The sequence below is a fragment of the Phodopus roborovskii genome, unplaced genomic scaffold (genome assembly GCF_943737965.1).
Source record: "Phodopus roborovskii unplaced genomic scaffold, PHOROB, whole genome shotgun sequence".
Lineage (NCBI taxonomy): Eukaryota > Metazoa > Chordata > Mammalia > Rodentia > Cricetidae > Phodopus > Phodopus roborovskii.
Window position 1 is genome coordinate 22,627,474 of NW_026126409.1, and position 26,727 is coordinate 22,654,200.

The 26,727-nt window shown below is 41.6% G+C and overlaps 1 protein-coding gene across 1 annotated transcript; it reads left to right on the plus strand.

Moving 5' to 3' along the window:
- Positions 1 to 460: 460 nt before the first annotated feature.
- Positions 461 to 26,541, plus strand: Chrnb3 (cholinergic receptor nicotinic beta 3 subunit). The gene is made up of 6 exons (XM_051182341.1): positions 461 to 736; positions 14,608 to 14,780; positions 16,270 to 16,314; positions 22,761 to 22,870; positions 23,093 to 23,960; positions 26,397 to 26,541. Exons 1-6 carry the CDS (start codon positions 688 to 690, stop codon positions 26,529 to 26,531), a joined length of 1,380 nt encoding a protein of 459 aa, XP_051038298.1. The 5' UTR covers positions 461 to 687; the 3' UTR covers positions 26,532 to 26,541.
- Positions 26,542 to 26,727: the final 186 nt, after the last annotated feature.

Below are 26,727 nucleotides of genomic sequence, written 5' to 3' on the forward strand. Positions count from 1 at the left end.
GAGCCCCGCCCCCTGGGTGTGTGCTTATACAGAGGAAAAGCAAGCTGTTTGATTGACCGTGAAGAAGGTGACATAGGAAGAACAATGTCACAGCCTCCTGAGAGAAACAGAGATGGCAGGCCCACCGGCTCGTCTCCTGCAGCCAGGAGGAGGGGGACCAGCAGGTTCAAGGGAACAAAGACATAGTCTAATTTTAGGACGGGCAAGTCACAATAGCCATGGAAGGTGGCTGGACATCATCACTGGTGACCTGGTCCAAACTGGGAAGCTACTGGTGGGCAGTGTTCACTGGTCTGCGTGTCAGACCATGAAGGGTAGACATTCTCATTACACAGATTTACAACCATAAGAAAGCACCATAGGAATATTTTAATCTTGTCTAGCCATATCCTTTTCTCTCATCCCATCTCTGTAAGAGAATTAAATAATAAGTCAGGAGTTAGGACCCAGCGATGTTTTAGCCTCACAAGACCTGACAGCTCACTGGGCATCAGTGGAGTGCACTTTAAGAAACCCACACTGAAGGGAGACGACCTGTGACTATTTTCATCTCAGGCAGCTGGTCATGATCCCCTTGGGTTCCATCTAGACTTTGAACCACTTGTATTTTGTTTTGCATCCCTGCTCCTTTCCAGGGGAAATGCCGTATGGTTGAAAGGAAGAAATCACCTCTCTAAAGCAGACATCATGACAAGCTCTTTACTGGTCCTTTTGGTTCTCAGTGTCACTCTCTCAGGTAAGATCACCTTAACCTAAATGCACGCTGCAGGTCTCAGGTTGTTAAAAAGGAGAGAAAACAACAATGTGCATCATGTTAGTACTGTAAAAGCAGACACCGATCCCTTCAGGATAACCTTTAAAATGTGCCTCAGATGAATAACTCCAGATCTCTAGAAACAGATTGCTGAAGGAGCCAGAGCTCCAAGTCCTGTTTAAGACTTGCTCAATTATTGCATGTTACTCTTTTGAATTGTGCTGTGTTATGAACCTGATAGACGTAAAAGAGGGAAATGTTACTGGGTACAGTGAATGTTGTTCCCAGGACTGTTAAAAGTGCTCAGTGGAAATTTACTTAGGTGGACATTTTTATATCATGTCTACTAACAATTGCCGAGCCTCTGTGTAGATATTTAATTTTGTATAATATATCCCATAGACCTGTTAATAATTTAACGAAGTCTTGTAAACTAGGTTTCATATATTTCAATATTATAAGGAAAATGCCCGTGAATACCTGTGCTATATGATCTAATGGGAAGAGGGATGGTTGATAAGGAAAGAGAATTAATAGGTGAAAACACAAAGGGGAAGGTTCCAGGCAATGAAGGCACTCCTGAAGATTTAGGGGATAGTGGTCATTTCCACGCCACTTTCTTGAGATTTGGGTCATTTAATTGTTACAAAACTTGGAAACAAAAAAGTTTGGTCATAAAGCTAAGAGCAAGATTTTGAGCTGTGCTGTCCCATTAGTAATTTGTCTTCACTTCTCAGTAGTATTTTTTTTGCTACGTTGGATTATTACAAGTTTCAGATTGAGAAGTGGACATCTAGAACTAAATCCTAGATTTAAAAGTGAAAGGCTGAGTGGCCCACATGGACACTATCATACACACTTTCAGAAATCGCCTTCCACCATGCACACACTCAGAATCTGCAAGCAGTGTAACTTCTAAGTGCAGAGATCTGTTCTCTGAAAAGTCTTAAGTATAGCCTTCCAATAATAAAAATGATAATCAACTTTTGGGCATTTAGCATATGATTGATGTTCATACATCTGACTTTTTTTTCGGCCTTAATTTATTAGGGTATTCTTTTTTACTGTGAAAGAATTGGTTCTTACAAGGCACTGCCAAGGGTACCACCTCAGTAGTTGTCAAAGATAATTAGCATAAACTCTCTAGGTTCAACTATACCTCCACTCCGTGCACAATAGATATATTGCATTAGAAACAAATTGGAAGAGAATCTGGTGCTGCTTCTCCAGTGTGGAGGCTACAAGAGTGTGGATATGTACTTCTGTGAGTGTATGTTTCTTGTAGATCAAAATAATCAATCTAATGGCCTGCAATCAATCTCACTCTGAAACCTCAGTAGCCAACAGGATCTACTTAGATATTTGGATGGAATGCCCCTTATGTTCTTTAATCTTAATACTCATTGTAAAATATCTAATTATACAAGTTTATTTTTCAGATGACCGTGGGTACCCTTTCATGTTTCGTATTTCTGCATATGGTAAATAAGAACCATTGTGTAATGCTGTGTGACTTCTCTCATGTTGATTTTTCACATTTGAGTGCTTGTGCGTGTTTCTAAGAGAAGGAACTCTGGCTTGTTTGCTTTCCCGGCTATCTTCCCACAGGATGGTGTCTGTTTACTCATTCAATGAATATTTATTAAGCATCTACAGTACCCTGGGAATACTTCCAGGATGTGTGGATATGTGAGAGAATAGAGCAAAGTCACTCTAATAAGCTCTCATGCTTGGAAGAATCCATTAAATATTTACTGTTTGGTTTCACCCTGAGTACCAGATCCACATGCTACCAGAAGCAGCTACTGTCCCTGTGGCATAATAATGGAGGAAAATAACCTAAACCAAAATACAGCAAAAGATGTCAAAACATTGTATCTCTCAACAGTAATTGTTGAAATTATTCAATTCCTTAAAATTTTTCAATAATTTCTTTGTTCTCATAGTTGAAGATCAACAAAGATGCCATCTTTAGCAAAATCATAGAGTTATGGGAAGTTTGTTTTATTGTTAGTTATTTATTCCTTGGAATGAGTGACTTTGTCAAGTCCTCCTAAAAGGAAAATTGGTATGAGGGTGGGAAGAAAGCAGGGGCCCAGGGCGTCTGAGGCCAGGAAAATTGGTTAGGAATAAAGAGCCCAGAAGATAAAATCTTAGTCTGAAGCTGGTATTTGGTGTCATTTGGGGCTGTGCCCAAGGAATGGCACACTAAGCATTCTCTTTTATATTTCCCAAACAAAACCAATAAGTTCTCAATTAGTGGGTCCCACTTTGGGACTGCTGCATGGATGCCAAGATTCTGTAGGCACAGGTGGAGTTATAATAATTACCTGTTTGTTCCATGCTCATTTTCCACATGCTTTGCCTAAGAGGAAGATTGAGTCAGAACCAGAAATCAAGCCTCTAACTTTGGGTCGGGTACCCATTGATGTTCAGTATAGATCTGCTGGATTCTTGCTTTAATGATGGAGGGAGCTGGGCAAGGTCTTGGCATTCTGAGCCAAGAGGAGCATCACTCTTGGAGTTCATTCAAGTTCCCTGTGTGGAAACAAGCAGCAGCAAGCATAGAATCCCCCATCTCTGTCGCTCAACATGTGTTCTCTGACTCTATTCATTTCTTCCTCTTCTGGTCCTCTACCTGAGAACTTACCTGTCTGGCAACAAAGAAAATTTTGCCAAGAAAAACCAGAGTCTGATCTTCTTTAGGGTTTGTGGTGAGGCATCGGCTTATAGCAGGAGGATAGACTTGGGGCGGAAGGGGGTGGTGGTGGTGGTGGTGGAACTTATTACATCATGAGCGAGAGCACAAAAGTAAGAGGATTCTAGAATCCCATAATCCCCTCAAATGTACCCTTCAATACCATAAAGATCTCCCCGCTTTCTGCTTCTTAAAGGTTCCAGTAAATCTCAACACCCAACACATGGGCCTCAGAGCCACTGAACAGCTACACTACAGAACCCAGTAATGCACACTGGGCACAGCAAGGTGTCACTAAACAACATCAAAAACAGCAACATGTGCTCCCGGAATTAAGCTGTTGAGACCATTTTTATGTAGAAGCAAGAGGATCTTGGAAGAGATAAATCACCACGCCCCAACCCTCAGATAATAACAGGCAGGTGGAATCTGACTTATCAGCCTGAAGACCACAAGCTGTTATTTCCTTCCAGCTTAGTGCTGAACATGTCACTCCCTGTAATCTTCATTACATGTAATTTATGTGTCTTGGAGCAGTGAGTCAGGGCCACTGCCTTGTCTACCATAGAATGTGACCATTTGCTAATTCATCATACATCATCAAATATTTAACAAGGCTACAGTTTCAAAGAATCACTCATGCCCATCGTCTTTAATATTTTATTTTAAAAGGACAAATCATTAACCTGTGTGGGCTCATCCTCTTCCTGCTATAGGGACTAAGGCATTTATTTATTTTTATTTTTTTGGTAAATTTTGCTTTGGTCAAAACAGACTTGTGGCAGTCAGCTCCAGCTGCTGTAATGCAGTGAGTGCTACAGTTTGGTGACGAAAGCTGCAGGCATTCATTTTTCCCAGTCTTGAGGCTGCAGTACATGCTTAACAGGATCCAGGGGTTCTGGTGAGTGACCCCTTCTTGGATGGCAGATCATTTCTTCTGGATCATCACACAACACAGCCTGTCCCTCTGTTCCTCCTCTTTAGAGGTTGCCTCTTCAAACATACTCATCCTGGGACTGGGATTCCATGCACCGTTTTGAGTCACATAGATATCTAGTCTAACCAGTTCAAGTCTACATGCTACTGGAGCACTATCGTTTAAGATTGGCAGTACAATGTGGAATGTGTTCCCCTCATTAGGAAAGCAGAGTCATTAGTTTCTCTTGGAGCCAGGTGAAAGACAAGATCCAGGTGCCACCATTTTAGATTGTGTGGCACAACACGCAGCCTTATCTTCCTTCAAAAGAACTGTATAATTGTACAGTTTTCTGGATGGGGCTGAAATTTCAAAGGTAAGGGTCTTGTTTGTTCTCAGGGAGACCTCGGTCACATAAAATTTCCCAGAGCTCAGGGTTGTTTGATCTAAGAAACCTGTGGTGTGTGTGTGTGTGTGTGTGTGTGTGTGTGTGTGTGTGTGTGTGTGTGTGGTTGTCTCTCTGTAAATACTTATTCACAGCTACATACAAGACATTGTTCTGTTGTTTTGGTTTTCCTGGAGTGTCTCAATCTACCATTTGAGACAAGTTCAGCCTGTGGCCCAGCAGCTTAGTCAGGTGGTGCCAATGAGAGAATCCAGCCTTTCCTTGGAGCACTGGGCAGGTTCTGTGTAGCTAAAGGACTGATTAAATCACTAACACTATTGATCATATGCTCTTCAGCCTCTTCCAGTGAGCACTGGTTCTGATGCTGTTATTGTAAATAAACAAGAGTTGGAAGAATCAGGCTAGAGAGATGGCTCAGTGGTTAAGGACACTCACTGTTCTTGCAGAGGACTCTGCCTGGGTTCCCAGCACCCACACCCTGGCTCCCAACCTTCTGTAACTCCATTTCTAGGGTATCTGAAATCCTCTTCTGACGTCTGTGGGTACCAGGCATGTACAAAGTGTACATACATGTGCACAGGCAACACACACTCTCATACACACACACTCACATGAGAGAAGATAAACCTAAAAAAGTCAAAATAAAAAAAAAAGATGCTGAAGGATGAGGCAATTTTCCTTTTTAATTGGTAGCTGCTGGAGTTTCCCTTGTTGCCCTAGATGTCTTGAACAAAAATGCTATCAATCAAATAGCTAGTCAGATTACCCTATGCCATCTTGAACATTCCACTGCTAATTTGAAAAAAACTGCACAAGGATTGCAGTTGATTGACCTAGGAGGCCCTGGAGGAACAGCCTCAGCCAGTCCCTTTTGAAACATCTTGTATCAGATTTTCACCAAAACAAATCTTGGAGGAATGATAGGTTTCACCCCATTTCTATTCAGGCCAGAGGAGGATCACTTCCCCTGGTGGCCCAGCAGAGGAACCATTGTGATTGATAAAGAAACAAGGCTGGGGTTGGTCCAAATACCACTCCCTTTGGGGAACCAGCTGTGAGACAGTCTCCTGAGGTGCCCCCTCCCCTGTGCCAAAATATTAGACCCAATTAGAGGTGTCTCTTAAGTGGTGTTTTTGTTTTGTTTTCTCCATGCTTTAGAACTGTGGGCTGAACTGGTAAAATGATAAAGAAGAAAAAAAAATCAGGCAGCGGAGCCATGACAGAGGTAATGGCATTGCCATTGTGAGTGGTAATGGCAGTTGGGCCACTGCAAAACAGTTCAGGAGCTTAGGTCAACACTAAGGGAACAGAGAGAGAAGGTAAAAACAAGGCAGAGAGAGAGAGAGAGAGAGAGAGAGAGAGAGAGAGAGACAGAGAGAGATGGGGGGGGGCAAAAACAGGCAGAGAGAGAAGGCAAGAGAGGGCAGTTGGCTGGGGCCAAAGAAACTAGAAAGGCAGAGAGGAAACGCTACAGGCCCTTGACACCAGACAACTTCCAGAGAGCTGTTAAATTTATACAGTCTTTTGGGTGTCAGACAGGCTATGTTTAGAGCTGAGGAATCCCAACTTCCTAGGCCAAGTAAGAGCTCCAACACTGTTGTCAAGGCTGTGGAATCCTAGGCATGTGGAAACAGTGACTCTTCAACTTCCTAGGCCTACACAGGAGTTCTATGGACTAAGTCAAGTGTTCAACAATGTTGCTGTCTTCAGGAGGGGGCACTATGACAGAGAAGGGGACAGGTACATCTTCCCCATTTTTCTCTAGAGCAATTGAGCTCTGGCCCAAACTGCTTCAAATCCCTCAATCAAAATGGAAGTCAAGAAGCTGGCTTTCTTGTTACTCAAGGGCTGGCTACTGGGCAGCCATTTTCTCTTCAGTGACTGTGTCGGTTCTGAGACAAACTCTCTGTAGTCTATAATGACATTATCTCAAGGGCAGATACTAGATTACAGGAGAGCATGAAGCAGGGTTAGGTGCCCCAGTGCAAGGTGAAGCGAATTCAGAACACAGAGAAAGGGCCCTTAGATAGTGTCACCTACAATGGCCTCTTTAAAGAGATGGTGCCTAAACAAGTATTAGGTGGAAGGGAGGAAGGAAGGAAAAAAGGAAGGAAGGAAGGAAGGAAGGAAGGAAGGAAGGAAGGAAGGAAGGAAGGGCCATGATGCTAGCTAGGGAAAGAACCTTCTAGTGTTGAAGAGTCCTGGAATGTTCTGGATAGAGAATGCTGGTCCATGAAACAAGTGAATTAGAGATGAGGGCTGGGTGGGAGGACTGGTGTTTTCTATTTCATTTGAGGGAAACCACCTGGAGACTTGAGCAAGAAAGACATAGTTCTCGTCTGGCTTTATTTATTTATTTTTTCTTTTAATTGAAAATAGATTTTTTTTCTATTATTCACTGATTACAGTTTCCTCACCCTCTGCTCCTCCTAGTCTTACCTCACCATCCCTCCCATCCAGTTCTACCCATTTTTTGTCTCTCATTAGAAAATAAACATATATCTAAAGGATACAAAAACACATACATCAGAATCGAATGAGACAAACAGAAGGAAAAGAGCCCAAGAAGTCACACACACACCAGAAATAGATACAGAGACCCACACATATGCACACTCAGGGATCTCATAAAAACATAAAACCAGAAGCCATAATATGTATGAAAAGAACATGTTAAGAGAGGGAGGGAGCGAGAGAGAATTAAAAAGATAAAGGGAAAAAAAGCCTTGACATGACATTATGAGCCAAATAACATCAAAAGATCCCATTGAGTTTGATTTCTATTGGTCATCTGCTGGTGGACATGTAGCCTACCCTTAGGAGTTGTTTGTTTTCTAAGTGAGACTTCCTTGGAAAAGACTAAATTTTTGTTTGTAAGATAGTTTCTGGGTTAGGGGTAGGGGCTCCAGGACTCCATCTGGTTTAGACCCATGGAGGACCTGTGCATGCTGCCTCAGTCCCCATGAATTCATATGGGTACCACTCCTTTTTGTTTAGAGGGCCTTGTTTCCTCGGCATCCTCCATCCATCCCTTTGAGGAATATGATTTTAAGGTGTGTTACTTTTGTTTATGTTGCATTTGTTTAACTCTGTGAAGCTGTGCCTGGCTAAAACACCTGATGGTCCAATAAAGAGCTGAACGGCCAATATCGAGGCAGTAGAGAGGAATAGGTAGGGCTGCCAGGCAGAGAGGACAAGTCTGAGGAGAAAGCTGGGAAAGAGAGGATATGAGGATCTTGGAATGAGGAAGGAAGGAGGAGGACTTCAGGGGCCAGCCTCTCAGCCACCCAGTCACACAGTCAGACACAGAGTGATAAGGAAAGAAAAGGTACACATTAATAAAGATAAAAGCCCGATGCTGAAGATAGATGGGATTAATTTAAGTTAAAAACAACTGGCAAGAAACAAGCCAAACTAAGGCTGGTTATTTATAAGAATAAGTCTCTTCCTATGTGGTTTATTTGGGAGGTGGGTGGTCCCTGCCCACAAAGAGTCCAAAAAGCCAAAAGAGTAAAGCATCACACATTCCCTCTGGTTTTTACACTTTCTTCTATATCCATTTTCACAGGGTCCCCTGAGCCTTGAGGTGAGGGATTTGAAGGAGACATCCCCATTTAGGGTTGAGTGTTCTAAGGTCTCTTTCTCTGTGTATTGTCTGGCTATGGGGTCTCTGTATTTGTTCCCATTGCTGCAGAAGGAAGCATCTCTAATGATGGCTGAGCAAGACACTGATTTATGAGGGTGGGAGAATGTGGTTAGGAGTCATTTTATTACTACCTTCCTTTAGTGGAACACTAGTGTTTGGTTTTACCCAAGGTCCCTGGCTACCTGGTCTTTTACTGCTTAATTTGGTTTTATTGGGGAAAGTTCCTCCCCTCCCCCTCCACTTCTAGTGCAGTTTAAAGTTCTGCTGGGTATCAAAGTCTGCACTGGCATCTGTGGGTCGTAAGAGAAACTAGTCTGTAATTCTCTTTGTTTGGGTCTTTTGTGGTTTAGGTATCAGAGTAACTGTGGTCACAAGGAATGAATTGGACAAGGTTCCTTCTGCTTATTTTTATGGAATAATTTGAGGAGTATTGGCATTAACTCTTATTTGAAAATCTGGCAGACTTCTGCTAAACTAATCTGGCTCTGGGTCTTTTGTTTGTTTTGTTGAGAGACTTTTAATGACTGCTTATGTTTCACTAGGTTTATAGGTTTAAATTACTCATCTGATCTTGATTTAACTTGTGTAGTTGGTACCTATCAAGGAATTGTTCATTTCTTTTAGATTTTCCAACTTGGTAGAGTGAGTACAGGTTTTTAGTATGTCCTTATGATCTTCTGGGTTTCTTTGGTGTCTGTTATTCTCCCTTTTATCTCTAATTTTGTTAATTTGGATGCCCTTTCTCTGCCTTTTATTTGATTTGACTGGGAATTTATCAATCTTATGATCTTAAAGGACCAACTCTTTGTTACATTGGTTTTTTTTTTTTTTTTTTTTTTTGCTTGTTTTTTGTTTTCTATTTTACTAATTTCAGTCCCGAGTTTGATTATTTCAACCTTTCTATTCCTTTTGGGTATTGTTTCTTCTTTTTGTTCTAGACTTCTCAGGTGTACTGTTAAGTTACTAGTATGAGATCTCTTCAGTTTTTAAATTTAGGCATTTAATGCTATGAACTTGCCTTTTAGAACTGCCTTCATTGAGTTCCATAAGTTTGGGTATGTCGTGTATTCATTTTTATTCATTTCTGGAAAGACTTTAGTTTCTTTTTAAATTTTTGTTTTGACCCAACTCAGTAGTGTTCAGTTTCCATGAATCTGTAAGACTTCTGTTGTTTCTGTTGCTGTTGAAATCCAGTTGTAATCTGTGTTGGTGAGATAGGATGTAGGGTGTTATTTCAGTTTTCTTGTTGATCCTTCCTTTGTCATCAGTTTTGGAGGAAGTTTCATGGACAAAGTGGCTGAGAAGAAGATATATTCTTTTGTGTTTGGGTGAAATGTTTTGTAAGTATCAGGTTCATCTGGCTTATGTCATTTAGCTCCAGCATTTCTCTGTTTAGTTTTTGTCTGGATGATCTGTCTGTTGGCAAGAGTAGTGTCTTTGTTAGGATTTCTATTGATGTGACAAAACACCATGACCAAAAAAAAAAGCAAGTTGGAGAGGCTTATACTTCAGCATTGCTGTTCATCACTGAACATCACTGAAGGAAGTCAGGACAAGAACTCAAACAGGGCAGGATCTGGGAGGCAGGAACTGATGCAGAGGGCATGGAGGGGAGTTGCTTACTGGCTTGCTTGCTTGCTTCCCATGGCTGGCTCAGCCCACCTTCTTATAGAATGCAGGACCAGCAGAGACTTTCTTTTCTGGTCCAATCTCTGTGGATCTTTGGAGAGTGTGGTGGCTGTGTTTTAAATGATTGCTTCAGTGAAGTAGGAGAAGAGTCTATTGAGACAGAATAATAGCAGAACCAGGGATGCAGAGTCTGGGACATGAGGAAAGGGATGGGGGTGGACTGTGGGGATTCAGGAAGTCATGTAGGTGGGGTCTATTTTGAACTCTGGAGAAGGAGGAGCCAAGTGAATACTTTTTCCATCAGGAGGCTTCAGGGAATCTCCATCTTACCCCTCTCCCCACATATCCAGGAAGCTTTTCAGTCTCTCGACCCACTGATGCCCTGGAAGCTGCCCTGTTGTCCTGCTCTTAGATGCTTCTTTGTTTATTAATAACAGTTGAAGCACTAAAGTTCCAGGAAAGTGAATTTTTACATGACTAAGCCCAAATGGGAGGCCACACTTCTCCCTATGGTTCACTTTAATGCTTTTATTTTAATGCATGTTGCATTCCTACATATGCTTTCTTGAGTCGAAAGGATGAGGCACAACTTCAGCTGTAGCCCATATGTTTTTGTTGTGTTTTAAAAAATAACTTTTGTTTATTGTTATTGTATTTTAGTCATATACTCCCACACATTATGTTGTTTTATTCCCTTCCCTCCCTCTGCAATGTTCTTGCCAACCTGACCTACACCCACTTTCATGCCTTTTCCCCCTTAAAACATTCTGGGCCTCAAGAGGCCCTTCCCCATGCATATTGAAAGGCATTTAAAAAAATAAAATTTAATATCGCATCTCTTTCTCCTTGTATGATAGAATTTGAAAAATCTGTCAAATTCTTAGCAAATAGCATTCTCATTTGTTTTCAAGCATATGTGTAGTGATAGGATAAAATACACAATCCTTGTATTGTTATCAATTAATATTAACATTTATACTTTTTTAATTAAGACAACATCTAAGAACACTTTCAGAAATCTTATCCCAAGGGAAAAGTGTGACATATCCTTTTTTTCCCCAGTATTTTTGTTTAAAAAATGTAAAATTTATTTTGATCATAATGACATCAACCCTCTTCCTTCTTCCTCCTACTGGTACTGTGAACCTCCCTCAACAACCTTTAAAATTCTTGGCCTTTTATTCTTTGACCAATGTTGTCTCTTTCTCTGTCTCTCTCTCTCTCACACACACTCACACACTCACACACACCCACACACAGAGGTTGGACTTTGTGTAGATACCATAGCTGCTTTCAGTTCGTGAGTACAAAGGCTATTTCATGTTCAGCAGACAGAATTTCATGACACTTCTCCTCATCTTTCTGCTTTCATTATTTTTGTCCCCATAAGCTCATAGGGAGTGACACTACTAGGAGTTATGGCTTTGTTGGAGTAGGCTTGGCCTTGTTTGAGGAAGTGTGGGCTTTGAGGTCTCAAGCCATACCCAGTGTCTCAGATCACTTCCTGTTGCCTGTGGGATCAAGATGTAGCTCCTCCTCCACTCTCATCTCCTTCTCCACCACCATGTCTGCCTGCATGCCACCATGTCGTGCTATGATGATAATGGACTAAACCTCTGAAACTGTAAACCACCCAACTAAATGTTTCCCTTTGTAAGAGTTTCCATGGTCATGGTGTCTCTTCACAGCAATAGAAACCCTAAGACAGCACTGAAGCACAGGCCACAGGGGAAATGTTGCTAACTGGTCATTTCCCCCATGGCTTGGTCATTCTCTTTGTTATATAATGTAGGACCACTTGCCCAGAAGTGGTACCATTCACAGTGGGCTGAGGGCTTGCTGGTGGCCATGCCATAGGAGTATCAAGTTGCAATTGAAGTTGGGCTAATTTTGTTTAGGCAAGCAAAAGACAGGCCCTGGAATGTCTTTTGCTTCTGCTGTGCCTTTACATGTTTGCTATCACTCTCTTTCTCTGGTGTCAAGCATGGTGTGAGTGGATGTGGGGAGATCTCCACTGCCTGTAACATAGTGTGCTTATCTCTTGAAAATATCCCATTCTACTGTGCATTTTTACTGGTGGATAGTCAAGAAGATGACACCTCTCTAAGCTGTACTGTCTAATTTGATAGTAATAATGACAGTTTATACAGAGTTTTGATGAATAAAAATAAATTCAAGGATATGTTTCACAGCCAGGGTTTGTGAGTTTCACCTAAGGAGCTGCACGGATTGTAGCCTTACAGATTTGGTGGATTTCTGTCAAAGGTTTGGGCTGTTGTAGACTGTCTCCTCCAACATGAATCATTAATATGAAAAAAAATGCCCTCACAAAATTGCCTACATACCAATCAGATGGAGGCATTGTCTCAATTAAGATTTCTTCTCATCTTAGATGACATTAGTTTATGTCAAGTTGACAAAAACCAAACCACATAGGGGCTTTCTGGAGCCCTCTTGACCAACTCATAAGGAGGTATTACCTGCCTGATACTAGAATTTTCATTTAATAACCCGTGACTTTTTGGAGAAGCATTATTTATCCACACAAGGAATCTTTGTTCAAACCCCCTTTAAAAAAGAATTGTATTTTTAATTAGCTTACAAAGTTATAGGGCTTTTCATACAGTTTTAGTTTTGGTTAACCTTCTTATGCTCTTTTTCTTTCCCATCCCTTCCTTCCATCCCCTCTGCCTTGAGACCACATCTCCCTAGTCTCATTGGTCCTTTCTAGTTTCTTGACTTCTGTAGAAAGTTCAAAGTCAATGCCCAAATTTAAATATTTGAAGCTAGAAACCACAAATGAGGGAGAGAGCATGTTGTAATTTGTCTTTCTGGGTGTTGTTTACCTTAATGTATCTTCCAGTTCCATCCATTTTCTTTTGAATTTCATATTTTACAGTTGAGAAACATTTCATTGTGTACTACATTTTCATTATCAGCTGATGGATATCTAGGCAGATCGCATTTCCTTGCCATCATGAATAAAGCAGCAATGAACATGGTATCTCTCCAGTAGTATATAGAGTTCTTTGCATATATGCCAAGGAGGCATGGAATTGATGCATACAGTAGTTCTAATTTTAGTCTTTTGAGAAACGTCTATACTGATGTCCATATTTGACCCATCTTATCCCAGCTTCAGCCACCCTGGGAGCAGTTATGTGTACACCTGGAATTGCTCTTCATTTAGGGAACTTCCTGTGGGTACCTCGTGTATACAAAGTATGTTATCCTCTTGCCTTTCACTCAACTGGTAATCTCTGGATTTGGCTTAGTAAACTTGGAGGGAGCATTTTGCTTGATTGTGGGATCAGGGGTCTTCTTGGGTCAAGAAAATTCTACAGAAAATTTCATTCTTCTAGGCTATCAACAGGATACTGAACATTCACAGAGAGGCTGGAAACAGTAATTAGGGTCTGTGTTGCCTTGTCTTTGTCATTACTCCAACTTGAGGCTCTGATTTTAAGTCAGGGTCATATTTGGGAACTTGTAAAAGCTCTTCCTGAGAGATTACAAGGGAAGAAGATGCCATTGGGAAAAAGACAAGAAAACAAACAAAAAATATAGTGGGTGTTCAATACAGATATAATCCTTTCCATGTTTCATTTATTCTGTGTGGAAGATGAGTGACTGCAATAAAACTGATGGGACCAAGAGGTATACTACATGACACACCAAAGCCTTCAAAGCCACCAGAGCAAATGCAGAGGTGTTGGAGGGGCAGGAAAGAAGGGGGTTTTCTGTTGTGCTTTTGTTTTGAGGATCTTTTTCTTTTGGGGGGCACAGCAGGGCCAGCAGGTGAACAGAATTGGGGTGAGTGATGGGAAACTTCCAGAGTCAATAAAGAAGTTAAATATAAAAAAATAGGTGCCTGCTGCAGGCCAGGCCCTGTTCTGAACATGGAGTATTGTTGCATGTAGTAGATGCTGTCTGTGCCTGTCAACTTGAAGTCTGAGGGGAAATAATGAGAACATGTAATATGCACACAACAGCATGTTATAAAACTGTACATATGCCACACATATACAAAGGCAACACACACATAATAGACTACATATACAACACACATATGTATACACATATGTATACAATAATACATACATACAATATAACTGCACATACATATGTGTATTTATACAATATATATACAGGACAACTTGGACATGCAATATACATACAGCATATATATATACAATAGCAGCATACATATACAACCAACTGAGAAGATAAAAGATAGATTCAAGGTGCTATGAAGGAGCCAGCATGTGGGCAATGTACATTTCTATAAGAAGGTGGCATTTGTGGTGAGACCTAAAGCGGAGGAGGGTAATGCCGGAGGCTATAGGTGACACTTCAGGTGTGTGTGCAGTGACGAGAAGTCTCTGGAAAAGCATAGATTCTGGTTTTGTCAGTGTGGCACAGGGAAGTAGGGTGCAGGTAGAGAGTGGGGTCCAGAGCACCTCACTTCAGCGTCTCTGCTGAGTCAGCAGATGGGAAACTGATGAAGGCTCTGCGTGCAGGATGCTGAACCAGCTGTTGTGCTGCTACCTTAATTCAGGTCCCCAGGTGACTCTTACAGCCACTGAAGGACTCAGCTCCATAGCTCAACATGAAGACGCCCTCCTCAGACATTTGTTCCAAGGTTATCAGAAATGGGTCCGCCCCGTATTGAATTCCAGCGACATCATAAAAGTGTATTTTGGATTGAAAATATCTCAGCTCGTGGATGTGGTGAGTCATCTTCTGCCCTGAGTTCAAAACAACACATAGTCCTTAACTGTTTTGACATTTATCTGTTCCTGCTCCTGACACTGGCATTTTACAAATAGGCTATGGCGAGCAAAAATCTGCCCCCAAGGAGCCGGTGAAACATCCTGAGGAATGGCAGGTCATCCCCTGCCAACATTGTAGGACTGTTGGGCAAAATGTGGAGAGGGGACCAGAAGAGGACTGGCCCCTGGTTGGAAGCAGGGGAGAAGGAAAGATGAAGGCCTGGTGACAGGAGGGACCCCAGCTCACTGCTGCCTATGAGCTGGGCTGTCCTCTACATGTAGAGGACAATAAGGTGGTGATGACAATGCCCTGTTACAGTCCCCAAGTGGCTCTTACTGTTCCTGAACTCAACCAGACCCCTGCATCTCTGCTCACTTTCCTCTTGGGCTTGAACTTCCCTTGTGTTTTTTTGTGGGGAAAGCTGTAGACTCAAATTGCCCTGTTGCAGGAACTCACTCTATGATGGTCCTGAAGTCCTTAGAAAGCCTTTCTCATGAGGTCTAAGCCTCTCTGGCCTTCTCCCTTCTCTAGGCTGTGGTATGCCTTCTGGAAAATTATTCAAGTTTGTCTCAAATCCAGCTCTAATTTTCCTCTTTGTTACAGCATTAAAAGTGTTCTGAGCTGTTTAGTTGATAAAAGTATCTCCACAATGAATTATTGCTTGTTCTAATAGGTAGTTTCACTTGAGCAAAATATGCAGAATGCCTTAGGGCCACATATCACTGACTTGTTTTTTTTTTTTTTTTTTTTATTGTTGTTTTGTGTTTTTGAGGCAGGGTTTCTCTGTATGTTTGGAGCCTATCCTGGAAGTCCCTTTGAAGACCAGGCTGGCCTCCAACTCACAGAGATCTGCCTGTCTCAGCCTCTAAGTGTTGGGATTAAAGGCGTGTGCCACCATCACCCAGTGACTGACTTGTTCTTAAGTTTGGAATATTTGGGGTTTAATCACTTCCAGAGTAAGACTCAGGATTCTCCCTAAGAAAAATCCAAAACATCAAAACCCTCCACTTTCATGCTTTTTAACTGCCAACCATGCAAATCCATGCTTGATTCTTTAAGAGTTTCATACAACTTGCTTTGATAATGTTCCCATCTCTTCTCAGATTCAGCTCCCTCATTGCTCACCCAACTCTATACCTTCAATTGCAAAGCCTTCAACGCCAATTTATGCTGCCTAAATATTCTTGGATGTGTTCATCGTGGTTGGCTTAACTAGGGCTCCCCTCTTAGAGAAAACTGTCTCTTCATCTCCAGAAACTAACAATGGCCAGTAACTCCCCTGCTTGGAGTGGGAAATCCTGCCCAACCTCCATCTCCACACTGGGGTTTGGTTTATTATCTTGGGCTTGCCCAGGTTTTATGCACACCATGGCAACTGCTTTCAGTTAATATTTGCAGCTACTGTGCTGTGTTTAACAGTCAACCTTTTTAATTGTCCCTTTCTTAGGATGAAAAGAATCAGCTGATGACAACAAATGTGTGGCTCAAGCAGGTGAGATCACAAAGGCTCTGTCTGCCAGCCAGCCCAGGGTCTGACATTGCTTTCTATTTAGACAAGTTGCCCTTTGAAAAACACTAGAAAGCATACTGGGTTCCTCAGGAGAAGATTTGGAGATGCCCAGGTAGGATCTGTGTTATTTTCATCTGTGAACGCAGGACAGTAACCCTGTTGGTGTGTGGGGATGCATCTTCCTATGGCACTGTTCCTCAGGGGTGGGATAGTATGGGGCAGGGGTGATACTGGGCAGGTGGTGACTAACGATGATTCAACTATTTACTGAGGGTCTGCTAACTGACAGACATTGTGCAAGATCCTGGGAGGAAAGAGGAAAATAGCTGTATCTTCAAGGAGAGGATGGGGGCTCCATTATGTAAGAAATGGTTACTCTAAGGTGATAGACATCATAAATAAGTTCATATGAGACCTTTATGATTACACGAAGGTGCCATTAAGATGGGAAAAGTCAGGGAATGCTCCCAAGAAGAGCATATCTCTAACATGGGTGTCAAGGTCAAAAAGAAGGCCTGAAAACCACATAAGAGAGGATTTGTGGACCACATGAACTGTCTTGCCAATAACGCCAGTGACTTCACGATGCTCTCATGCCCAAGCAAACCAACCTGTACCAGCCATCCCAGCACATCTTAATCAAAGTGAAGTCTAAAGCACTTAGTTCCCCCTTTGCTCCTTCCCTTCCACACTCGCCAATGCTGCCTCCTCTCACCCATGACCTTTACAAAGCCCAGCTCTCACAGGCAGAGGAATCCCTGCAGCTGGACCTATTTTTATTCTATTGATTTTCTTTTGCAGACTTGCTTGTCTTTCTTCTTTGAACTTTCAGAGAGTAATCAAATCTCTGGGGACCATAAATATCTTATTAACAGACATGAGGAAGGACAATGTTATGACCCTTTGTTATGACCCTTCAAATTCTGCACCGTCATGTTTGAGATCCAAATGCATTGCCATCCATCCATCCATCCATCCATCCATCCATCCATCCATCCATCCGCCTGCCCGCCTGCCCGTCCGTCCGTCCGTCTACTCTTTATTTCTTCTCAGGACCTTCTCATACACAGTTCCACCACCATCTCCCTAACCTACCCCACCCTGACTCTTCACCCTTCCAGTTTCAGCTTAAGTGTTGTCCCCTCTGATGCCTACACCATCCTTTCACAGCATCACTGGTGGCTTGTGTGAGTTAGTCTCAGGCTGGGAGTACATAGTCAGGGACCAGCACCACTTGATAATGGCCTACTCAGTGAGACAATGAATTCCTCAAGCAACACAAGTTCCATCAGCAGCTCCTTTTCACATCCCTACCCCCTGCAGCAGGAGGGCAGAAAGCAAGAACAATTGTTCTGGCTTAGAAACCCTCCCCTGGGGCTTGCCTCAGTTCCCTTGGAAAAGCATTTCTGAAATTGTTTCACTCTTTACTCCTTTTTGTCCAAAAAGTTTTGTGGGGTCCTTAAAACATATAGATATGTAGACATGCAAAATAAATAAATATTTACAGATGATGAAGTAGGAAGCAACTTATTTTAAAACCGTTTCCTGGTGTGTGTGTGTGCGTGTGTGAAAGAGGTGACAAGTGCCAATAAAACTCTCTTCTGAAGTAGAAGTGCAATATATATATATATATATATATATATGTATATATATATTCAGGGAAAATAAATTAATAGACTGTTGAAATGGCTTGTTTTCCATCTGAATCATATTGCTTAGAAATAGTAGAAGTATCAAATCTTATCAGCCAGTTTATATGTTAAAGTTGACTTATAACTCATGGTTTATAAAAGAGAGAGCTCATTGGCAGAGTTGCATGCATTAGAAGTTGAAGTTGCATGTCTTTAGTTCTGTAACTTTTGCATAATGTTTTATTTACATTTTTTATGTAATATACTTTCCTGTTCTTCAACTCAAGTCAGACATATAACTAACTCTTTTTCATTATAGATACATCCACCCCTCTTCAATTTTAATTCAACAAAGTATTCTAAAATATTGTTGCTCTGAAAGACTTTCCAGAGTAGTCAAAAGCATCACAAATTCAGCATATGACACACAAGTTTAGCAAATGTTAGTAAGAGGAGAGCAATATTTTCTTTAAAATAAGTTATTTACTTTTATTTCATTTGCATCAGTATTTTGTCTGCATGTATGTCTGTGTGAGGGTGCCAGATCTTGGAGTTAGAGACAGTTATATAGCTGCTATGTGGGTGCTGGGAATTGAACCCAAGTCTTCTGGAAGTAAGCTGAACAAGCCAGGGAGGAAGCAAGCCACTAAGCAACAAGCCCTCCATGGCCTGTGCATCAGCTCCTGCCTCCTGGATCCTGCCCTGTTTTGTGTTCCTGTCCTGACTTCTTCCAGTAGTGAACAGAAATGCTGAAATGTAAGCCATAAACCCTTTCTCCTCAACTTGCCTTCTGGTCACAGTGTTTCGAGGCAGCAATAGAAACCCCAATGAAGACAGGCACAGAGAACTAGTTTCAAATAGTGTCAGTGTATTAAAATGTAACATTATTTAAGCCAGACAAACATCATTTTACTTTTAGATAAAATACTTCATAACTTTACAAATCAAAACACAGCTGAAATCCTTTTGCTGCCAAATTCACTTTCTGCCTATAGGATTGCACACATTAAACATAATTTTAAGTTGTGACAAAGCTACCTCATGAAGATCCATGGACAAAGAATCTTTGATCTGCTCTTCAAGTTAGCAACTTCCAAGAACACATTTGCTAGCAGTCCCAAGTATCTTGGGAAAGAGTTAAATCTAAATTATATTTTGATGAAATGTAACAGATTAAGGTCACCTGTCCACATGGCTAAACATTAAGAGCATAATCGAGCCTTAATCGCACAGCAGCAACTTGGGCTTTCAGAAATCAGAGCGCCCCACCCCCATTCCTACCCATCCCTAGTTCTAGAGTTAACTCTTACAAATCTGCATTTCAGTGAAGCCTGGTCCATAAAGAGACCTAGAATAATTCTCCCCCCCCTCTCCCTGCCCAGGCAGTAGTTCATGAGGGACAAGAAGTTCTTAAGGTGACATTTTATTGACTGTATGGAGTCTAGAGCCTTTGGCAACATGGAATTTTATTATGATCAGATTCCTCAGTGCCAATTGAGGGGCAAGTAAATTGAAACAAACAGAAAATGCCACTATGTGTCAACATTTCTGAGACTGGGACCCTGGGAGGGAGCTGTGTGTGCTCTTCCAAATGAGATAGGAAACAAAGCAGCCCAAGAACACTGATAAAATATTCTTCATGCTTTAATTAGCCCAACTCTTTTTTTTAATGTAATTTTTAAAATTTGAAACAAGCTTGTTTTACATATCAATCCCAGCTCCCTCACCCTCCTGTTCTCCCCACCAACCCCCATCCCATTCCCTTTCTGCTCCCCAGGGAAGGTGAGGCTTTCCATGGGGAGTCTTTCAAGACTTTCAAGTCTGTCATATCATTTGGAGCAGGGTCCAGGCCCTCCCCGATGTGTCTAGGCTGAGGGAGTATCCATCTATGTGGGAAGAGCTCCCAAAGTCCATTCGTATACTAGGGATAAATACTGATCCATTACTAGAGGCCCCATAGACTGCCCAGTCTTCCCAACTAACACCACAGTCAGGGAATCTGGGTTGGTCCTATACTGGTTTCCCAGCTGTCAGACTGGAGTCCATGAGCTCCACCTTGTTCAAGTCAGCAGTTTCTGTGGTTTTCTCCAGCCTGATCTTGACCGCTTTGCTCATCACTCCTCCCTGTCTGCAATTGGATTCCAAGAGTTCGAATTAGCCCAACTCTTATGTTGTTAGTCTTCTATGCATGCTTTCCTGCAGTTACACAGTATTTTAAATGTTTTAGAGTCTAGCTTCCCAAAAGCCATGTCTTCTTTTTTAAAGTAGAGAGATAACACATTTGAAGAGCTCCTGCTATTTATCAAGGAGCTTCAAGTTTATTTCTTTAAAAAAAAAAAATTAGTTTAGTCTTTGAAGATTTCATTAGGTCTTGATTATATCAACTCTCCACTTCCCAGTTCAGCTCTGCCCAGCGTCCCCAGCACAACTCCCTTCTAACTTCATGTCCTCTTTTTAAACTATGTATGACTCATTGAATCCAATTAGTGCTGCCCAGATGTGCATGGGCACAGGGCCATCCACTGGGGCATAAGCCACACATCATGGTCATACTGCAGAGAAAAGTTCCTCTTCAGTAGCAGTCAAGAGTGGGGGCTCAGTAGCCCCTCCTCCCTCCAACCTAGAACTGCTTTGGTAGAGATAATGAATCAGTATTTATTTAAACAACACAGGGATGAAAATGCCAGCTATAACTAGACATGTGTCCTTTGTGCCCAAAATAAATCCATGTAAGCTGCTTTGCCAGAAGGAACAGGAAATCATACTAAAAGAAAGTTTGAGTAAACAGTTTTTTTTTTTTTTAGAAAATGTAAAATCAAGTATTTATCTCTCTTATTATAGTAAATCTAAAGGAAAGGTAATGTACTTTAAGTTCATTCTTTTAGAATTTCATACTTGTGTACAGTGCATTTTTTTTAGTATTCATTCTGTGCCTCTCCCATCCTTTCCAGAAGCCCCCCCCTTTTTTTTTATAAACTTCCTATTTTTTTTAATAGCAGTCTGAGTTTGATTACAGCTATCTTTATAGGCATGGGTGTGGGGGCCTCCACCCCTAAAGAAAGCACTCTCTCTCCCTTAGTGGCCATCAACTGTTAATAACTACTCAGGTGGAGTGGTAGCTTAGGAACCCTTCCCAGTCTGTACAGGAGTATTGACTGGCTTGATTCTGTACACTTTTGTGTAGGCAACCATAGCTACAGTGAGTTTAGAAGTGCAGCACTCTGTCATGCCCAGAAGACGTTGTCTGACCCTGACTGCTGGTTCTTACAATCTTTCTCTCCCCTCTTCTGTGATGTTCTCTGAGCCATGGGTGGGGTGGCAGCATTTGGGGAGGTTGATACAGATGCTCTATCTATCTCCAAACACTCACAATCACTTGTTCTTAACAGTCCAAACAGTTATGGGTCCCTGCATTGACCACATCTCCTGGAAACAAAGTTTATTTGACCAAGGTTGAGAGCCTCTCACACCTGTGCATATAAACATAAATATTTAGAAAGCAATTTACACTTTTTAAGCATCATTTGTATTTCATTATTTTGCCATCCAATTAAGTCACCCATCTGCCAATTCTTGATTTTTTAATGACATAGATGGCATCCCTGGGCTCCAGGAAGCCTCACACTGGGAATGCCCTTTTAATGCTTGAAGAAAAAAAATAAACACAGGGAGGCCCAGGATATTAGGAACATGATTTAAAATGTTAATTAAGAGCTTACAAAACCACTTTAGATAAACCATAAAAGCAAAGTCTTCCTCATAAAAGCAATGTCTTCTATCTGTTCTCACTGTTCAAAAGTGACAATGCCATCAGCAGTGGTCACAGATGTTAGACATTTCACAGTAACAGGCCAAAATCATGCATTCCTGTTGTCAAGGGACTGAATCTCATTGGACAAATCCTCCTGGAATAAAGCAGATGAGATCAGATATTACTTTATAGAAAGGGTCTTACTGTATAAATCAGGCTAGCTTTGAGCTCATGGTCCTCTTGGCTTAACTTCCCAAGTACTGGGAGTAGAGGCATGCACCTTCTCACACAGCTGTGACGTTTCTGTGTGGTAGAATATTATTTTAAGGTGTGTTGCTTTTGTTTATGCTGTATTTGTTTAACTCGGTGAAGCTATGATTCTTCGCCTGTCTAAAACAGCTGATGGTCTAATGAACTGAACATCCAGCCAATAGCTGGGCTGACAGGCAGAGAGAATAAATAGGAGAAATCTGGAGGAGAAGCAAGGAGAAAGAACGAGAGAACAAGGAAGGGAGGATGTCAGTGGCCACCCAGTCATGGAGTAAGAGTGAATTAAGATGTACAGAAGTAGGAGAAGGAAAAAGCCCAGAAGCTAAGAGGCAAATGGTAGATGGGATAATCTAAATTAAGGAAAGCTGGCTAGAACTAAGCCAACATAAGGCTGGGCATTCATAAGTAATAATAAGCCTTTGAGTGAGTGATTTTTTTTTGGGGGGGTGGGAGCTGGGTGTCAGGCCCCCAAAAGAGTAAAAGAGTAAAGAGTAAGGAGTAAAAGTAAAAAACAATACTTCTGTTTGTTTAAGATGAAATAGGATAGAAACACAAGTCATTAATTAATGCCCTTTGTGATGTGCCTCTTGACTGGTTCACACATGGGCAGGCTGAGGGTCAGAGGTCAGGCTGGCTTACTTTGCATTCTGAAGCCATACTGTATCTTAGATGGGATGCCATATAGGTCTAATCTGGGTGAAAAATCTCTTTTGTAACAAAAGTTCTAAAGTACTGAATTTTCAGAATGAACTTGTCACATTACACATTTCATGCAGGAGTGGACAGACCAAAAATTACGCTGGAATCCCGAGGAGTATGGTGGAATTAATTCGATAAAGGTTCCATCAGAATCGCTCTGGCTTCCTGACATAGTTCTCTTTGAGAAGTAAGTATCTTAGAGTGCAGCATTGGTCAGATTAACACAGGATACAGAAACGTCTGATTTGGGAGGGATGTTGAACTTCGTGTATCAGACTGATTTCTTTGTGTAGTGTTGATTGACATTGTGGTAGGAGGTGAATGTAGCATAGTTAGTGGACTGGTGGGGGAAATCCTTTCAACAGCGAGTGTTTGGCCAGCCACTAAAGCGAAACTACTTTCATGGCAGTGCTGATGGACGTTTCGAAGGTTCCCTCATGACCAAGGCCATTGTAAGATCCAGTGGAACCATCAGTTGGACTCCTCCTGCCAGCTATAAAAGTTCCTGTACCATGGATGTCACTTTCTTCCCATTCGACAGGCAGAACTGCTCAATGAAGTTTGGATCCTGGACTTACGATGGTAGCATGGTTGACCTCATTTTGATCAATGAAAATGTTGACCGGAAAGACTTTTTTGATAATGGAGAGTGGGAGATACTAAATGCAAAGGGGATGAAGGGCAACAGAAGAGAAGGTTTTTATTCCTACCCATGTGTGACCTATTCTTTTGTTCTGAGACGCCTGCCATTATTTTACACCCTCTTTTTGATAATCCCCTGCCTGGGGCTGTCTTTTCTCACAGTCCTGGTGTTCTACTTACCTTCTGATGAAGGGGAAAAGCTTTCACTATCAACCTCAGTTTTGGTCTCTTTGACAGTGTTTCTCTTAGTAATTGAAGAAATAATCCCATCCTCTTCAAAAGTAATTCCTCTCATTGGCGAGTACCTCCTGTTCATTATGATTTTCGTTACCCTGTCAATTATCGTCACAGTTTTCGTCATTAACGTTCACCACAGATCTTCTTCGACATACCATCCCATGGCCCCCTGGGTGAAGAGGCTGTTTTTGCAAAACCTCCCAAGGTGGCTTTGCATGAAGGACCCCAAGGACCGCTTTTCTTTCCCTCATGGAGAGGAGAGGAGAGCAGTCTCAGGGAAAAAGAAACAGATTCCTACTAGTGATGGAGAAAAAGTTCTGGTCACTTTCCTGGAAAGAGCGGCTGAGTCTATTCGATACATCTCGAGGCACGTGAAGAAGGAACATTTCATTAGCCAGGTGAGTCTGCTGTGATGTGGTAGTGTTGTTGTCAAGGAGTGCACAAGAGTGCCACACTGGTGTCCCTTGTGACAGAATGCCGTCCTTGCTTCCAATGGCACTATCAGCTAGCCTCTGCAAACCTATAAAGACGCCCAGCAAACCATAGGAATTTTAGCATTAAATGTTTAAGAAAAAAATAGTTCTCAAAAGCATAGGGACTGAAAATAAGCAGCTGCAGATTCAGCATTGCTCTGAATAATCCCCCAGTTTCATTTTAAAGTAGGGCAGGGAACATTTGCTAATTTAGTTTATGTGCAAACTGTAATTCCAATATGAAATCAGGTAAAATATTTTAAGAATCAAAGTCAGTATTAACAAGATGATCTATTTCATGCCTGCAGTAAAAGCTAATGAATCATTGGGAATTTATTGTGGCAGAAAGACAGTGGCTGCTGGCAATTACAGTGATGGAAACAAACCCTCACAAGTGGGCACTTTAAAGCAATTATTTTCCATGTGTGTTCTGGAAAAACCCCTGAGTACAACTAAGCTTTGATTACCTGGCATCCAAAAATCTACATTCTCAAAGGGGTATTTTTGTAGTAATTATTTACATGGGTTACCCAAGTCTATGGTTCAGTGACTAGAAAGAATAAAAACTTGAACAGTAATACGAGTTTAGTTACAACAGATCCTTCATCAAGAGAAAAAGGAACTGGTTCCTTAGTGTACAATTTACAGAAAAACAAATACGGGGTGGTCCTATCCTGGAATCCCAGCTAGCCAGGAAGCTGATGATGCCAGGAGTTTGAGGTCAACATTGCTCACATAGTGAGAGCCTGTCTCAAAAACAGAAATGCTCAGGTTTCAAAGGCACCGTCATCCTGGCCACAGACTCACTCTTATCCCATGTGACATGTACCTTGCCAGAACTTCATTTTCCTGGAACCCACTTTGAAGAACATGACAAGGAAGAAATTACAAAAGTCTATCAGTACACAGGCTGAAAGTAGCTTTTATCTATACACCATCTACAGGCAGGGTTCGGGCATTTTACTCTAAAAATTCTTGAAAACTAGATCAAGACTCATAAACAGGTTTAGGAAAGTGTTTTCGAAAGCATGCCTTACATTTTATCTTCATAGGTTCCGCCTCATTTATCTTCCTTCTTAACTCTTTATCATTTTTCATACAATAAAAGAGTAAAAAAAAAAAGACTAGAAAATTACCAGCTTTTATAGATATGCTTTAGCTATTAGGGAGGTAGTTTTTGTTTTACTTCTTTATATCTTTTGTAAATACTAATATAAATATTTAAATGGTTTAAAAAATATAACCAGCACATAATTTGGACAACTCAGACAATATGATTGCAATCACTAATAATCCCACTACCTAAGGTTACTGTATCTTGCTTATGTGTTTTATGCTACAGTTTTGTTTTTAAACTTGGAAAGCTCAGTACAGCCTGCTGTTCTCCCCTGTCAGTGGGTGGCCCTCCTGCTCATCTTTACCAAATCCTTGTCTATAGATACTGCAACTGAAAATATTGACCACAGTACTTAACTGGTTAGCAATTCCCTGTACAGTGTCCTGGTTTTTCCTGGCAATCTACCACAAGGCTCAATACTGCTGTGAGATTCCTGGGGAGGTGGTACTGTGTGTCCTTAGAATACAGAAAGTGTTCTCCTTCCTCCACCCACTTCCCTCTCCTCCCTCCAATTTCAAGATCTGAAGTGGTTTCCACTGAGCATATTTTCTTTCTTGTGATCATACTCTGAAGCTTCCTGTGGAACTGCTTTAAGCTTGAAACTCTGTGTAGAAACTGGACTCTGTGTTTCTCGAAAGGTGAGCTCCCATGTGTCTCTCACAGATTTCCCTAGCCTATGATTTGTTCCTTACTGTACCTGCTGCTCAAAGCCTGGTGCCTACAACATCCCAGCCTAACTAAAGGCTCCATAGACTCCTTTCTTACAATGCCTGTCCACCTGTCCTTTCTTCTTTTCCTCCTCAGCGCTGTCTTCTGGACCTAGAGGAGCCACGCCCACATGTGGAGTAGGAGGAAAGTCTTATGACACTTAGCTACAAATGCTCTAAAAGATGCCAATTTGTGATAGGTATAGCAGGAGGCATTGTATAAAAGTCGGGGATTTTTGTGTGTATGTGTTTATGTAGCAATATTTGCAAGTATACAAATAATTCTGTAGTTTCTGTTTACACCTTCACTGTTAATAAGCATTCCTGAACACTCAACTTGTAAGTTATTTTTCTTGAGGTGCAATGAATAACAGCACTGAATAGACTAAGTCCATTAGTGGTTTGTATATACATTTTGAAAACTTGGAAAAGTGTCCTAAATCCAATATTGTTTTTTTTTTTTTTTAAACATCCCCTAATGAGTTTAGAAGAGCCGCTCAGCCTCTTGATTGAAAGGCTCCCTTTCCTCTTTTGCAGGTAGTACAAGACTGGAAATTTGTGGCTCAAGTTCTTGACCGCATCTTCCTGTGGCTCTTCCTGACAGTTTCAGTTTTGGGCTCCATTCTGATTTTCATTCCAGCCTTGAAAACATGGCTGCATCGTTCCCATTAGGAACAACTTTCCAGATCCATTTAGAAGGCACACAGAGAGACGAGTCCCACCTTTTGACTGACAGCTGCTGGCATGTTCACAGAACGCAGATGCATGCACTAGCTGTAGCACCCTCGTCCTGTCTTCTGAGCTTTCTGTGATTGGAGGATCCTGAGAAAAATGTGGGTTTGATCTAACGCAATGGGTTGCTGCCTTT